The 16,082-nt window shown below is 35.9% G+C and overlaps 1 protein-coding gene across 6 annotated transcripts in view; it reads left to right on the top strand.

The window, feature by feature from the left end:
• The window catches only part of LOC140149019 (fibroblast growth factor receptor-like), a 124,223-nt gene that overhangs the window by 37,390 nt on the left and 70,751 nt on the right, over nucleotides 1–16,082 (top strand). Inside the window, exons 1-2 of one of the 6 annotated variants that reach the window (XM_072171156.1) lie at nucleotides 4,215–4,523; nucleotides 13,725–14,035. The exons of 4 other annotated variants lie outside the window; for them this stretch is intronic. In XM_072171156.1, coding sequence (XP_072027257.1) covers nucleotides 13,939–14,035 — 97 coding nt within the window. In that variant the 5' untranslated portion in view covers nucleotides 4,215–4,523; nucleotides 13,725–13,938. Of the gene's footprint in view, nucleotides 1–4,214; nucleotides 4,524–13,724; nucleotides 14,036–16,082 lie in introns of those variants that run through there. One more of the 6 variants, XM_072171154.1, reaches the window with a different exon arrangement.

The following is a 16,082-nucleotide window of genomic DNA, read 5'->3' on the forward strand; positions in this document are numbered from 1 at the left end:
TTGTAAATAGTAAGTGAAGAAGCGGAAGTGCAACATCCACGTTTTATGCAGCTAGCTATATGCATCATCACCTGTCAACTGTTACATCGATAAAGAGCTGTTATCAGAATCGTTAGTACAGTTCGGAGGAAAAGATAATGTTGTCTGATTGCAATTCTAATCAACCTACTGAATTAACACTATGTCAAATTTGAGGCGCATGGATGATGATCAACTTATTCTGTATCTATAAGTATTATGTGGTTCATAGGTTGGCAAATTTCTAACAATTTTTGACATCTTATGCTGCGTTTTGATCACATGTCCAATATCAAGTTCTGTCAATTTCTCTAATCAAAAAACGGAAGAAAATATGTTACACAATCATGCAAAGTGAATAGGCATATGCTGAAAATCAATTTGAGGTATGGGCAAATGAATTGGGTAAATTCTTTTGTAGTTTGTGTTTTTAGTCATTTAGAATAATAACTCTAAAATTTTTATGGATTTTCAGGATAGCATCACCTTTTTGAACACGACTGAGAATCATGCATGGAACATGTGACCCATTTATTTTATGAACAAAATAAAAATTGATATTGGGTTACAAACCGCTCATATTTTGCAGGATTTTATCACACATCAACTTTAGACTCTTTTACCAATACTAATTAACAGAAATTCAAATGCGATTGGCCCAAGCAGCATGTGATGTGATTAAAGTAAATAAAAAAGAGTCATTTGTCGCAAGGTATCAGTTTTGTAATGCGATGAATATTTCTTTGAAATTTGACTGAAACTGTTTCTAAGATAGGAATAATTTGATGTTGTTGACAATGAAATACTGATTTTGGTCAACACTTTTTTCAAAAATATAGCAAAATCAATTTCAACAACAAACAACCATGTATTGATCACATCACCTGTATGTTTATTAAAAAGTGAAATTTGTGACTTCCGCTGTAGAAGGAAATTAATAACTACACGCAGCAATTTCCTTTTCAAATACATCATTTCACTCCCATATAAATAATGCACATCATTTTGTTGATGATTATATGTCTAGAGTAGGAATGCATTCAATTTGTCTGAGTTAAGTACATAGCATAACAATGTTCTAGTTCTATTCAATCGGTTATTATAATATATTCATAAATATACGGCACGCGATATGTATGATAATAATAATAATAATAATAATAATAATAATAATGCTTTTATAATGCGCCATCTATCTAGACAACCCAGTCCGAGGACCGAGGCGCAAACATTGAACAATTAAAAATTAACACACAATTATAAAAACAGTCACATATAGAAGTCAATTGTCATAAGCAATCTTAAACAGATGAGTTTTTAAAGTCTACAATCTGACCAACACCACTCCACTGGTTGCCAGAGTCAAGATTCATCAACTCAAATTTCTCGGCCATATACTGCGTCTTGAAGATGGCGAGCCTGTGAAAGAATATGCGCTTTATATTCCACCACATGGGAAGAGGAAACTGGGACGGCCGCAAGCACACTGTACTTACAGTATGTCCAGCACCTCCTGGGAGATACTGAAGGGATGCTGCAGCCAAACAAAATTGTTTAGCTTGCCCAAGATCGCATTAGTTGGAGAAAGCTTGTAGCCGACTGATGATGATGATGATGAATATGATCCAATCATATTTTATTATTTGTAAAAAATGCTAATGCATTAATATTTCGCAATTGACCACAAAGTGTGTAATTGTTCCAATCTCGCACATAAATAACTTGCGTTTCCGTATTATTTCATCGCTAAAGTTGTCATATCGCTCTTGACTTCATTTTGCACAATATTTGAAAACTCGAGATTGAACGATAAATTTATGTATCATTCATTGCTCAATCTATCCAGATGTACATCAAATTTGGTAAGCTGATAGAGTATGGTAACCTTATGTGCTGTATAGTTTTGTGTGCAGGTGTTTATTTATGAATATTATTAATGAGCTTATTTGCATATTTTGCTGAAGTTCCATTATTCTGCAGTCTAGTCTGCATGCAATAACCGATTGACTTTTTACTTTGTAGGATGATGGACCTTGAGCCCTTCTTGTTTTGTATAGTTTTGGTGTTGGGTTATTTGCATTTTTATGAATATTAATGAGATTATTTGCATATTCTTTGTATTTGAACCTTTTTTAATCAAAACCTTTACCGTAGGGCTAGGCCACCTTAATTACAAATCACCTAATTCTAGTTAATAGACAGGTCTTGACTTGTTCACTTTTAAATAATTTCTCAACTTACAGATGAACATTTTGAGTATCAAGCTTATGAAAAACATGACGATACATGATGATCTCATCATCATGATTGTAGCCTCTCAAATAAATGTGAGTCCAGTTGATCAGTTTTATGTTCAATTTAATATTCATTTGGAGTACTTTTTTATTTCCTCATTAAAGAAACAGCTGTGCTTGATTAAATAATGACTTTGTAAAATGTGTGATACATTCAACATTTAATTCTAACTGCCATGTTTATTTATTTTTATCAAATCCAAGGATTTCATTGATTGGTACTGGTGCAATTGATTCAAAAAGTACACATTTGGGTAACTCGATACATAATGTATTGTAAATGAACATTCTAGCATTACCAAGCCATACAGTGCTGGATCTCTATTGAACCAGGTGTTTGGTGTGTTAGAACATAAGATTTTAAAAATTGAATGGAGGGAGAAAATAGTGGCCATTGAAGAATGAAAAGCCACCAAATAGAGTAGACTTGATACAAGGATGTTGAAACCCTGTGATTTCTTCTCGTACAAGGGCAGTTATATGAAATACTGAAAATGGAAACTTTTAAACTACATTTATTTTTGCTTTCCAAACAGCTACCGTAAAAATAACATCACAAATATATTCATTTTATGGATGTGTAAGGAAGCTTAGAATACTAAATTTACAAAACAAGTGACAGCAAAAACAAGCAGTTCAAAATTTGCCCATCAAGAACCAATGCTGTATGCGACTCAAAATTCAATCCATGGCGACCAACTGTTAAAGCTTTTTATCGCCAGCAAATAAGATAGGATAGGTCAAAAGTTTTGATTGTTTTTAAGTACTCAAGATTGCCATCTAAGTCAAAAATAACTTTGAATTTGATGAACCTTTTTGGAACAAGGAGGAGGAGGATGAAACAATAAAATCAGGGAATCCAAATTGATACTATAAAAATATAAAATGAAGCTAGTACTACCAATGGTGTTACCGTGTTATGGAACTGGAAATGCAAGAAAGTAAGCCTAAAAAATCTTTAAATTGAACGTAGATTTAAACCATTGTGGCAGAATGACTTAGCGCGGTTGGAATATGATGAGTTGTCCTCAGTTTTTTTTTTACTTGGTAGCAAAATTTGGGCACCTAAATTTATTAAGTTAGGAACCATTGGTTCCTCAATCAGTTTTTGCACCGTACAACACATTTGCAAGAAAAAATAATATTTTTGTCAATAAATGTTAAATTATGCATTTTGATTTCTTATTTATCATTTCACCTATCTCTGTAAGAAGCTTCCCAAGATCTAATGATCTCCCATCCCGGTCAAGAAGAAGATAATGACCAACTTATATTAACTTTTCATGGAAAGTTTTATAAAAGAACTTCATTATGTAGGAGTTGTTTTGACCATCGAGCATCTCGATTCTCGATCTCTAAAAAGGAACAATTTCTCACCTCATGTCGTCTACTGAAGATGAAGCAAACAAGCTTTAGCTTAAGGTTGTAAATTCCAGGCACACATGGGAAAACAAACTTCATTTCGGAAGCAAGCTGAATCTTTGGGCCAAACAGGAAATGCAAGTTGTTATGAGCAGGACTGGTAACAATCCAATAAGTAATTTTACCTGGAGGGTAGGGCCAGCGTTGAATAGGCTGTGGGGATAAGAGATTTGCTCACAGAATAGGGATTTAACCATACATTTAATATGCAGCATTGGTTCTGGTCTGCTGGTGCAAAGAATATGACCCCCTGTTTACCTATACACCGTCATTAATACATTTAACTGAAGAAAAAGGTTACCATATCAGACAGCTCACCGCACTTGTTCAACAAAAAGTGGCCACTTTTCTACTCATACTCATGCAAGGTCTTGGCCAATTGGAAGCAATCTACCTAGGTCATGTGAACGGCGTAGTTTACAAAGAAAAGAAAGTCAGTGTAGCGGTCGGCTGGCCTTCACGCTGTAGTGAAAATCGCGCCTTCTATAGCGGTATATGGGTATGTTTCACCACTGCTACCAGGTTGAGCGAGGACACCAATTTATCTAGGATCGTTATAGGAGTATTTTTCCGTCCATATAATGTGCAATAGCAATGTCATTCTTATCGACATATGGGAATATAAAGTGAATTACAATACCATAATTTTGATTCTGGATCATCCTGTGAATGAAGTTTAATATTAAGTTTATTTAGACCGGGAATGCAGATAGTGGTCTTTACAACCAAATGCTTCGCTGTGTGATAATTGGATTAGCGTCAGTACCGATTGTTAATGTTTAAGATACCGTAAGTATTTGTGTGTAAGCATATTGTGTTGCTCAAATTGGGGGAATAGTAGCATTTTGCACTTTATTTTTTCTTCTTTTCTTTTCTTATTCACTATTTGCACAATGTATATGTGATAGTTTAATTGTCAGCATGACTAACATAATATCAACAACAAATAGGATGTCCTAGATTCAGGTGCAATGACCATGTGTATCCATTATTATGTTTTGATGAATCCAAGTGTGTGAAAATATTGCATCCAAAACATAATAATAATAAAATTGGATGCTTTATGCCCAATTTTATTGGTCTCGCTATGTTTTAAAATATTGGGACTCGACTACGTCTTGTCCAAAATTTTAACCAATCTCTGCTTTTGAATAAAGTGCAGAATCATCATTTGATTATTACGATGGCGTGGGGACGTGCCGAAGCACACATTGGCGACATTGGCACTGGTAGTAAATTCCAATTTTCTTTGCTTCACCTCGGTTGTTTGGCTCAAAATCAATAGGGGACGTATCTGACAGTAAAAGCAAACATTTTATGGGAAAGAAAACCTAATCTATTTTTTATAGATTTTTTTATAAAGCCTCCACTCATACCCCTGAACAATACTTCAGTAAACTAACAAACCCTGCAAAAATCAAGACTTTAGGTGCTGAATTGTTAATCTCAACCAATAAATATGGGCTCAATCGATCCAATTTTATATCAGCTTTGTCCTAACTTTGTTTCAAGTGCCTATTCCAATTTGGGAGAGGGCAGTTTGTCAAAACTTGCTTTGTTATTGCTGCTATTAAGTGTTGCTGTTGCGTTCATGTTATTAAAAAGACTCCTGCCTGTGTTTACTTTAGTAAAGGTACCGTATTTGGCAGTTAAGTTTACAAGAACAACTGCCTTATTTTGGTAATAAGCATTCAATATTCTGAATGTACTAGTACATGTAGCACATACATTGTGTGAGACATCACTATTTAACATTGACATTGTACTTGAGGTAAATTGTGAATTTTATTCTAATTTTATTTTGAACATTGGATATGATCAACATCATAGATGTATTCCTAGTAGTTGTCTATTTCTCTAAATGATTACGTGTAGTTTGAGATAATGACAGTTTGGCTCAGTCAAAATTGAATTTTTTATAGCATCTATGCTATTAGTGTTGATATTTTGCCAGCTTGTAATTAGGGCATTTATAATGGAATATCCTTTTATCTCAACTATAAGGGCTTGCTTCATCTGTGTACACTGTATCCCATAGAAAGTTAACTATTTATTTTCTTTATTTACTTTTTCAATTAATAATTGTGTTTAAATGTGAAACACAGATGTTTTAACTCATCCCAAAAGGTTACAGGTTACTGGTTGCCAATATGTATACTCAGTTGGAACAGACTCATGAGATGCTAGGATCAAATAGATCATCTAATCATTGGAGGAAATCAACCTATTCAACCTTCTTCATCCATGTGGTAATTGCCCTTGGATGAAACGTCAAGCCGCCAGAGGGGGAGGGCGTTTAGTGTTACAGAATAAATTGCAATAAACCTATATGACTTATCAAATGATCGTGGCCAGACAAGAAGGATGCAGGTGGACAATTGCAGTATTTTCTTTCTGTGTTTCTTTGAAGCACATTTTGAGTCGCCAAAGTTAATTTTGAAATAGTGTATTTGGTGGTTATATCGGGGTCTTGGGAAATCAGAACTCAAGATCTGTAAGCAATGTGATATGATGTAATGATATATTGAAGTGGATAGCTACGGAGGAGAGCAAGGATTTGTGAACAATTTTCTCTCAGCAAGTACTACTGATTGATTATTTGTTTTGAGATATTTTAGTTGAAAGTTAACAAATCAAACTTGATTTAAAAATCAAAATTGAATTACAAGAATGTCAAAATAATGTGTGGATTCAATCTGGCATGTTCTGTTTAAATTTAAATTCAAATATAAGAATGTTCAAGTTAGTGCAGATTAACTCTGGTGTTTAAAGCAGAGTCCCTTCAGGTACATCAGAGAAGGAACAAGATCTCCATTTGATAGAAATTATGGTAATTTTAGAGCACCCCTTGACTGTAGTGTACAGTAGTACTAGTAGTTCCACTTTGACTCCCATCCATGGCCTGTATGATGTAAATGGATAATTTGGTATCCAGTCATGTGGCACCAAAGCCATTGGATGCAAAATGATAGGTGTAAACAAATCGTTGATATCTCCAATGAGCCAAGTGCGATTCAAATGACATCTCTGTGATGAAAGTCTGGTCCAGAGTGGCACATCAATGACGCAAGTATTTTTCCTTCATACACATGTAGTAAAACGTTTATATATCATATTGCTTGAATGCGATTATATAAATGTTGTTTGTAACACCTCACCATGCCCCAATTAACTTTGAAATATCATGAGTGATGGAGCTCGGCGCCGGTGATACCCTAAATTGCATTATATTATGATTCTGCGTGATGCACTATGATACAGTGATACACTCAGTCTGCATTATACATAATACATTGTATGTTGGAATGAATATTTTAAACAGTTCTCAACAAAATAGCGACTTATTTCATCACCACATCCGTAGGACTTCATCAGAATTGGATATCCTCTGCCAATATACTCAATCAAGTAGAAGAAGGTGACCATTTGAGCAAATACGGCACTCGAAAATTCAAAAAAGTATACCAGACAGAGAAGTGTTTAAAAAAAAATTTAATGCTATAATCACATCAAGTACATGTAGCACTGGTCCATTGCTGGATGTGACACTCTCCCTAGCAATAACCAATTGCATGCCCTGGCGGGCTTGAGTTAGCAGCCATGCCCTCACCATGCGCTATTCAAGGCATCATGCTCAGAGAAACTTGAGCCAGTTCTATTAAGTACATATTTTATCATTTAACTATTTTATTCAAGTCTGTGTGAATAGTAACACCTTCCCAGGCCATATATGATATAACTTGCAAACAAACAAAATATTACCAGAAGGTGAAAAGCGGTGGTAATATAGTTTTCTATTCCAAGATTCAGAAGTACAGTGCAACCTCTCTTATCTGGCCATGATGGACAAAGCATTGGCGGGATATAAACCTGGAGTGAATTATATGTAATTTTGTCATTAAATGTCTGAAGTGCTAACATTAAGACAGCCAAATAATTACTCAAAACGGAGTAATACAATGAAAGATGGTATTTGAGTGTTGTATGCAACATGACCTTCTAAATGCAATGGTGCATAAGCTCTCCAAGCATTCAAAACATGTTTTTCTATGATGATCACATGTCCCGATAACAGAGAGATGATTAGAGATCCATATAAAAAGAGGTCCGCATAAGGGAGGTTGGACTGTATAATATAGACCTTTCCTTGAATCAGTACTTGGATATGTATTAGTCTAGATAGACAATGCTATCTATTGTTTGGTCTAATAATATATAGAATGCATAGAAGCAAATGTAATTGCCAATTTGGTTACTGAGGATTTAGTATCATGTGACCAGGTTTAAGAAGGAAAATAATTCCATTTGCAATTAGCTTTAAGGATTTGGCATTGTTTAAGGTCCAAGAAGAAAAGATTGCCATTTGCAAATGTAGTTTACTGAGGATTTAAATAGTGCGCCATCACTCAGGTATGGTATAAGAAGAAGCAAACATTCAATAATATGGTAAGCATATTCTGGAGGATTTAGGGATTAAAGTACCATACATTACTGTTCAGTGATCCATCAGGTGAGATTCAGCATGGATTCACGTTACAAGAAAAAACAAGATTGTCTGTTTCAATTTAGTTGGTGTCCTTTATGCTATATTCATACTTGGTGTGGCTTTGGTTGTAGGTTCCTTGTTAAGCTATGTGAAGCAAAACATTAAGTTCAGCGGTGAGTTGCTGTGGAAATTTTAGGAAGTTGTATAGCCTCTGTGGAGATTGTATGAATTACATAGACAGGTAATTAGGGTATCTACAAATCAGGAGCAAGAGAGATAAAGAGAGTGAAATAGATTTTAGCTGACTTAATTATGCAAATTTAGCTTACCTTGCACCAACTACAAATCCAAGTGTTTTTGTTTTTGTTTTGTTTTGTTTTGTTTTTGTTTTTTTGCTATGCTGGGCATTAAGAAACCAGGAAATGTATGATTCATAATGTAATATTCATGAAAGGAAAGTAATTCTGGTAAAATGACAAAGTCAGAGAAGGGAAGAGATTGACACCCATCTTTGTTAGTAAATAGTTACTTTGTCATATAACCTTGGCACATGCATTGAGCAAAAGCATGTACGAAAGATCAGTGCAGATTGTATCCTGCAGGTGGGTAGAATTCCAGGTGATCTAATGTAATCTTTTCTTATGAAAGTCAATTCTTAGTTTCCTAAACAATTTCAACAAATGAGGTCTTAAATCCAAGCTAAATAGTATTAGTAGTAGTACATGCAGAGTGTTAGGCAGGATTTGAAGGTTTAGGTGAAAAAAAAAAAAAAACTGGGTGTGTAAATTCGCGGGTGTAAATTTAAGATTTGTGTACGAAGTATAGGCCTTGTAGGCAAAAACACTCCCTACACGACTGGCTGCCTAAAGCCCGATCCTGACTCCACATCTCAGCGCGATGTGATGCTATAAAAACTGTAATCTGAGCCAGGATTTTACGAGCTCAGCGGTGAAAACTCTCATCGCGCGGTGGAAATTTCGGTCCGCGATGGAGTTGAACAATGTTCAACTTTTTCGCATCGCGATGTGATATCGCAGCCGTGTACGCTTCTGATTGGCTGCTGGAAAATCAAGATCGGTAGAATGACCTTAAAAGGAGATGCAGACCCCACATGCTTTTTAAAACATCGCAACATCGCACAATGAAATTAAAATGTACATTCGATGCTTTTCAAACATTGCATCGCGCTGCGAAGTGGAGTCAGGATCGGACATTACTTGTCTTAACCCTAACCCGCCAGGGGCTTTTTGGCGGCGGGACGGGAAAGAAGGAAGGAATAAAGAGAGAAAACAAAGAAAGAAGTTGTTTGCTCTGGGTGGGATTCGAACCGAGACCCTCGCATGCCAAGCACTGGGTCGGCGACACTTTGCCACAGGTTTTGGGCTTCGCTGGCCAGCAAAACCTTGCCTATATATCACTTAAGGCGATTGCATCATCACACCACGTGGGATGCACGCACAAACGGTAATGAGGGGATATATGGCTTATTGCATCACCTATCGCCATAATTTGTAAATGGATTTGAATCCAAAATGTTACATTCAGGTAGCCTTCTGAATATGAAGAGTCTTTGTACAGGGATAAATTATTCAGATTACTTAGGGGATTAACTATCCAGTGTATTGTTATGATTGACCCATATTTTCTTATATATACTCCCTGATGGGGTACTCATTAATTTTGTATAAAAAAAGTTAGCATATATGCTTCACCAAAGCACTATGTATAGTTTTGTAGTAATTTGCCCCTTCCAGCTTTTGATTGCACTTTGGCTCGACTAACTCCAATCAGGCCGGAATTAGCTAACTGGAAAAGCGGAAGTGAGGACGATTGTATACAGTATAGCCTGAAAACTGAAAGTGAGAACAATTTAATATTGTGAAGTGCTGAGGAAGATGCCTTCATTATTTTTCAAAATTCTGTTTTTACACGATTTACATGGTGCTGTAGTTTTGTCAAAATCTGTGATTTTGAATAAAGTGCAGAATCATCATTTGATTATTACGATGGCGTGGGGACGTGCCGAAGCACACATTGGCGACATTGGCACTGGTAGTAAATTCCAATTTTCTTTGCTTCACCTCGGTTGTTTGGCTCAAAATCAATAGGGGACGTATCTGACAGTAAAAGCAAACATTTTATGGGAAAGAAAACCTAATCTATTTTTTATAGATTTTTTTATAAAGCCTCCACTCATACCCCTGAACAATACTTCAGTAAACTAACAAACCCTGCAAAAATCAAGACTTTAGGTGCTGAATTGTTAATTTTCTTAATTGTGATTTCTCACTTCATGATTTAGCATGGTATTAAGGTCAATGAAAATGTGTCTAAGTATACTGAGGTCATTGAACTGCACCCATGAGGGTTGATACTATCCAGCACCTGGTCAATTGTTTGTTTGTTCTTCATTGTTTGCTACTCTGTGTCAATTTTGGATCCCTTCTTCTGGTTTTCCCTCTGGTGTCTGCAGTATCCCTGGGATTTTATCAATAGCTAGCTGTTTTCTGTGCCAAGTTCATTGTTTGATATGGTGCAGAAATGGCTCATATCACCCATATTCACATCTGTGTGTTGGGAAGTTGAATGTGTGAAAGGAAAAAATAAATAAAGTTGTTGCCATCAATAGAAGTATTGGTAAATTATCAAAACTTTTCTCTTTTTTAAAAAGCTCATTCGGTGATCCCCATGAATGAGTAAAAAATAAAATTTTGTATAAATTAATTGAAAGACGGTCAATAAAATTGTAATTAGGTATTTTTGAAATGAATATTTGACAAAAAACAGTGAAAACAGCAGTATTGACAAAGTTGAAGCCTCATTCAAATTCATATAGCTAATTTCTCTACTCACATCTAAAAAGAAATAAAATTTTCATTCAAAATGTACTATTTTGTCTTTACTATTCACTGCTTTCAGCTTAAACCACTTGCAGGCTTTTTTTAGCACTATGCTAATAAACAAAGGTGCAAAAAATGGCATGATTTTTATGATTTTCTGAATGAGCAAATCACTGACACCGTTTTTTAAACAGTGCACGATCTGAGGTTACTGTTCCGAACCCAGGCTACTTTTTGTACATTACAATGCATACAGCCCATAGTATGGCCCTCTATAGCAATGCTCTTACTGTACGGAATAAAGCGTAGTATCGACACTTCCGTCAATAGCCTCAGATTAAGCATGTTATGTAGTTTTTAGTCTCCAATTGTTTTCATTCTGATATTGATTTCTTACTAACTTGATTATGGTGAATAAACTATAAAAAAATAGAAAGATGATACATCATTTGTGGGAAGTTGTGCAAGAGAAATTAATCTTTAGGACACAATTTGAGTAAAATAACAAAGTGGATGCAAAATTTGCCAGGCCTGATATGTAGTAGATTTTTTAAAGCAAATACTAGAATAATTTGTGGAAATTGAAAACCCGAGGATCAAACTTACTCAGCTGATAATAACGAGAACGGATACTCTTAATTTAAAGATCATTAAGAAATTCATTGATTTTGAGATTTTCTTCAGAGAACTGAAGATATGAGTTGATGTATACCAACAAACAATAGATATTAGATAATAGCAAGACTAGATGCACCTGTCCAGATGTTGAAAGATGGATATCAGAATCAAAAGTAGACCCATCAGGAGCCCTGAATCATACAAGCTTTAACACTGGGGCAGTGTCATAATTGAATTCAATTGTTTCTACTCAAGTTCAAGAGATATAGCATTAATTAAGTAATGGGTGTTGGGTTTCCTCAGTCATATAAGTGTATTATGTATGTGTGAAATAACTTGGGATCGACATGGATAGTTCTGACTTCTCACAAGTAGAAAATTTGATTTTCCAATAATTGCACAAATCATTTGATTCTCATCCAATCTTTGCTGTGGAAACAGAAAAGTTCACAAGAATCAAGTTTGATTCATGGATTCTCGCCGAAAATGTAGTCCTGAGCTCATGAATTTTGGTAACATATTCAGTTAAGGTCCATGTAGATTGCTTTGATAATATTTCCAAGTGAAGGATAACCCAGGTCATTGTTAAAATAGTACTTGGGTCAACTTTTGTCTAAATGTTGCGCAAGCACTTGACCATCACTGTGTGGGTTGGGTGAAAATTCAACTTACCAATAATGTATGGGATCACATTTCACCTGCTGTCATTGTTTTAAAGGCATTCATCAGGATGATTTTTGACTGTCAATTGGTATATGATAATCTTATGTTGTTTGCCAACGCACACCTGCTAAGCAGACACTCAGCCATCGGGCAACTAAGCTAGAGTATCAGAAAGCATAGAGCTAGTGTAGGTTAATCCCTGGTAAACCTATTAAGTCCGTATATCTGCATCATCATGATCATGTTCGATTCAGACTCAATTCAGACTCAACATCGCAGCAATGCTTTAAAACATCGCGACATTGCACAATGAAATTTAAAATACTGCAACGATATATCGTGGCCGCGATGTGGAGTCTGCATCTCCTTTTGTGGTCATTCGGCCTAATTTTATTTTCCAGCAACCAATCACCGTAAAAACATGCACGGCCACGATAAGAACAAAGTTCAACTCTCATTTTCCACCGTGCGATGAAATTTTCACAGCCGAGCTCATAAAAACCTGGCACACATTTCATCACGGCCGCAAGTCTGAATTGAACTTCAGGCAATTTTGTAAGATGAATCAGTTCAGTCCATTTATAGTGTAATTAAGGCATCAGGAATGGATTTTAAACGTTTTAGCCAATCTATCTTGAGGTACTCATTGTGTGGTTACAGGCAATCTGCACCTTCATAACTTCACAACAGATTCCAGGTAGAACTAGCCCTGTTCACAAACTGCGACGCCTCTCGAATAGCGAGCGAAGCGAGCACCTAGAGTATCTTGGATTATCATAGGTATCAGAGTACAGCATAGAGCCTGTGCTAATTCCAGGCTGTTATCAATTTCAGTTGCTTACAATACGCACCAATCATCAATTTTGCTTGTGAAATCCAATCCTTCATAACTTAAGATGCATTTGATTTAAGATTCATCCACAATATGTTTTGAGTTGTGACTCTGGGGCTCGACGCACCTGCAATTCACCTTTTTTGTAACTGACCACTTCGCTGCCATTGGCAGCGCTTGGCTCTGCTAACGCCCAACTATGCCGCAGTTAGCTACATTTTTTGTAAGCGGGAAAACTGAAAGCGAGGTCAGAGATGTAAATTACATACTCTCAATTATGCAAAGTTAATCTTTGGCCTCACTTTCAGTTTTCCACTTAGCTAACTCCGGCCTAATTGGAATAAGCGGAGCCAAATGCTGTCCACATCAACAAAGTGGTCAATTTAGAAAAAAAGGTGTACCATGTATTATGCGTTGTATAAAGTGCAAATAAAATCAACCACAGGTATGGTAGAAAGTTGTGATCATAAGCCAATGTGTAATCTTGCAATGAAATTGTACAGTCTTATATATTCCTTTTCTTTTTTTTTCTTTACATTCTTTTTTTGCAGATGCATTTCATGGAATTGCCAGAATTTGAGCAGTGAACTGATAACATGAAGGGATGTCACTTGACCTTGTGCAGTGATATACTATATTTAGACAGAATTACACTAAACAACAGATCTATATTTGTCGTTATCTGAATTTGTCATTTTGAGCGGAGGATTTGAGCAGACCCGGGTTTGCTACATTGACGTAGCATACGGGTATACAACAAAAACAATGCATTACATAAATTGCTTAGTGAATAGCGCCCTGGTGGCGTTATTTGTTTTATGTTCTGTTTTGTTTGCTGAGATACGAGCGGATATTCCATCAAGTAAGTATACCTTGGTTGCTTTGTTGGTTAAATTGTATTTACAAATTAATATTACATAATCAATTAATGTGATGAGATAGTGACCCCCCCATCTCAAATTATGCAAACTTCAAGCTTCTGCATTAGCACTGATTCATCTCGATGTAGTCTGTGCTTGAAGATTTGAACCTTTAAGACCAATGGTTGATTCACAATTTCACAGGCTCCGGTCACATGCCCACATCACATTTCATTTAGGCCAAATCCTTCCAAGACATTTAAATCTGAAAATTTTGAGTGATTATAAAAATGCTCAACTTTAAAAATATGAGATATTACAAATTAACAATAACTGTAACAATATGGTAAATTCAACCCCGTATTGATGGTTTGTGCATGAATCCATAGATAGAAATAGGCAGGCTTTTTAAAGATTCTAGTCTTTATTTGCCCACCGGTTATCTATGCCCCTGGGTCTAAAAAGTAGTCTAGTAGTAATGTATAACATGACTGGGAGCCACTTTTAACTTGAAACTGCCTAGTGGAAAAAAGTCCCAACATCTCATATTTGCATTACATGTAGCAATATGTTTCGACTATTTGGTGGTTACAAAGTACATTGTAGCTCCCATTTCACACAAATCCACAAAACTAGAATTTACTGTTTCGTAAAATTTGTGTTTGGTTTGAACCCTGCAGTTTAAATCTTCAATAATGAAATATAGTCAAATATAACTGAACAATGAAATAGTTGCCTCATCCTTCCAAAAAAAACCCCAATGTGTCAGGAAACTGGCAACTCACTTTCATTCGCCAGCGAAGTGTTGCGTGTAATCCGATTATCACTATGTCAACTGGATCATGCTTTTGAGTTCTGCACCATGATCAAAATGATCGCAACACAAAGTCTATGGTGTGTACTACCAGTGCCAAAAGTTGTGTGATCCAGTTACCAAGGAGTTACGTAACCACTTTGCTGTCGAATTGGCCTGACCACTGTTGCCTCCCACCCAGTCGAAATACTGGGAAGCAAATTTAAGATATAGAAAGGGGGCATTTCCAAAGTCACTGTCTCTGTGTAATACATGTCAAGAATACATAGGCACACAAAACAACACACAATGAGCTCACAACACCAAGTTCAGATATTGATCCTCTGAAGTCAATGAAACATGTATACATTATGACATGAAGGGTAAAAGTAAGTCTTCATTTCCATGTCCTCAATTTGATTGTGCTAATAAAGTGGCAGTATAGTCAGGTTTGAATGATCTGTTGTTTAAAATAGCAGATATATGATACATCACATACAAAGTCAAGTTTCAAAGAAAATTAAAACTGTGACAATTTTAATACTACTGAGATGGATACATGATAGAGTGTACACAGAAGATATGACTGTGGGGAGTGGATATTGGCACAAAGTCAGGATACTCCATCACTTCATCAGAGGTTTAAATATAACCAAATCTTGTCAGGATAGATTGGGTGTCCTCTGGCAACCATGGGAAGGAAGCCACATCAGTGATGCAAACTTATAAACTGTCTGTAAGAATATAACTTCATCACGGGGAAGACAAATTGATACACTTACCAATATCTTAGCAAGTCGGCTTTTAATTGTTTTTCATTTACGCTTGCATAGTTTCATAAGTAACATTTCAAAAACAGCTGGGTAATGAAGGACTGAACCACAGGTGCATTAAAAATGCATCATCAACTTAACGAAGCAGTTCATCTGTGTTTTAAATATTGAATTCTCACTGATATACCTACGACTTTGGGGAGTGGGTGGTGCCATGCATCTTCAATCCAGTGACTTTTGAGCTGTGAATTAGTAATAAGATATGTAATTAAGTTTTGGTTTAGATATGTTTTTAAAAGCTACTGTAGATAAAGTTGGGTGTAAGTCCCAAGGGGAAGGATTGTTTGTACGAAGAGATGAGTTGTTTGCGCTTTCTTGGAGACTCTTCATCTTCAGTATGATGTATGCATCAAACAAGGATAGGTTTGTGAAATTTTGAATGTGCAGATATGGATATCCCAAGAAAGCCTCAAAAAGAGGCTT

The sequence above is a fragment of the Amphiura filiformis genome, chromosome 3 (genome assembly GCF_039555335.1).
Source record: "Amphiura filiformis chromosome 3, Afil_fr2py, whole genome shotgun sequence".
Lineage (NCBI taxonomy): Eukaryota > Metazoa > Echinodermata > Ophiuroidea > Amphilepidida > Amphiuridae > Amphiura > Amphiura filiformis.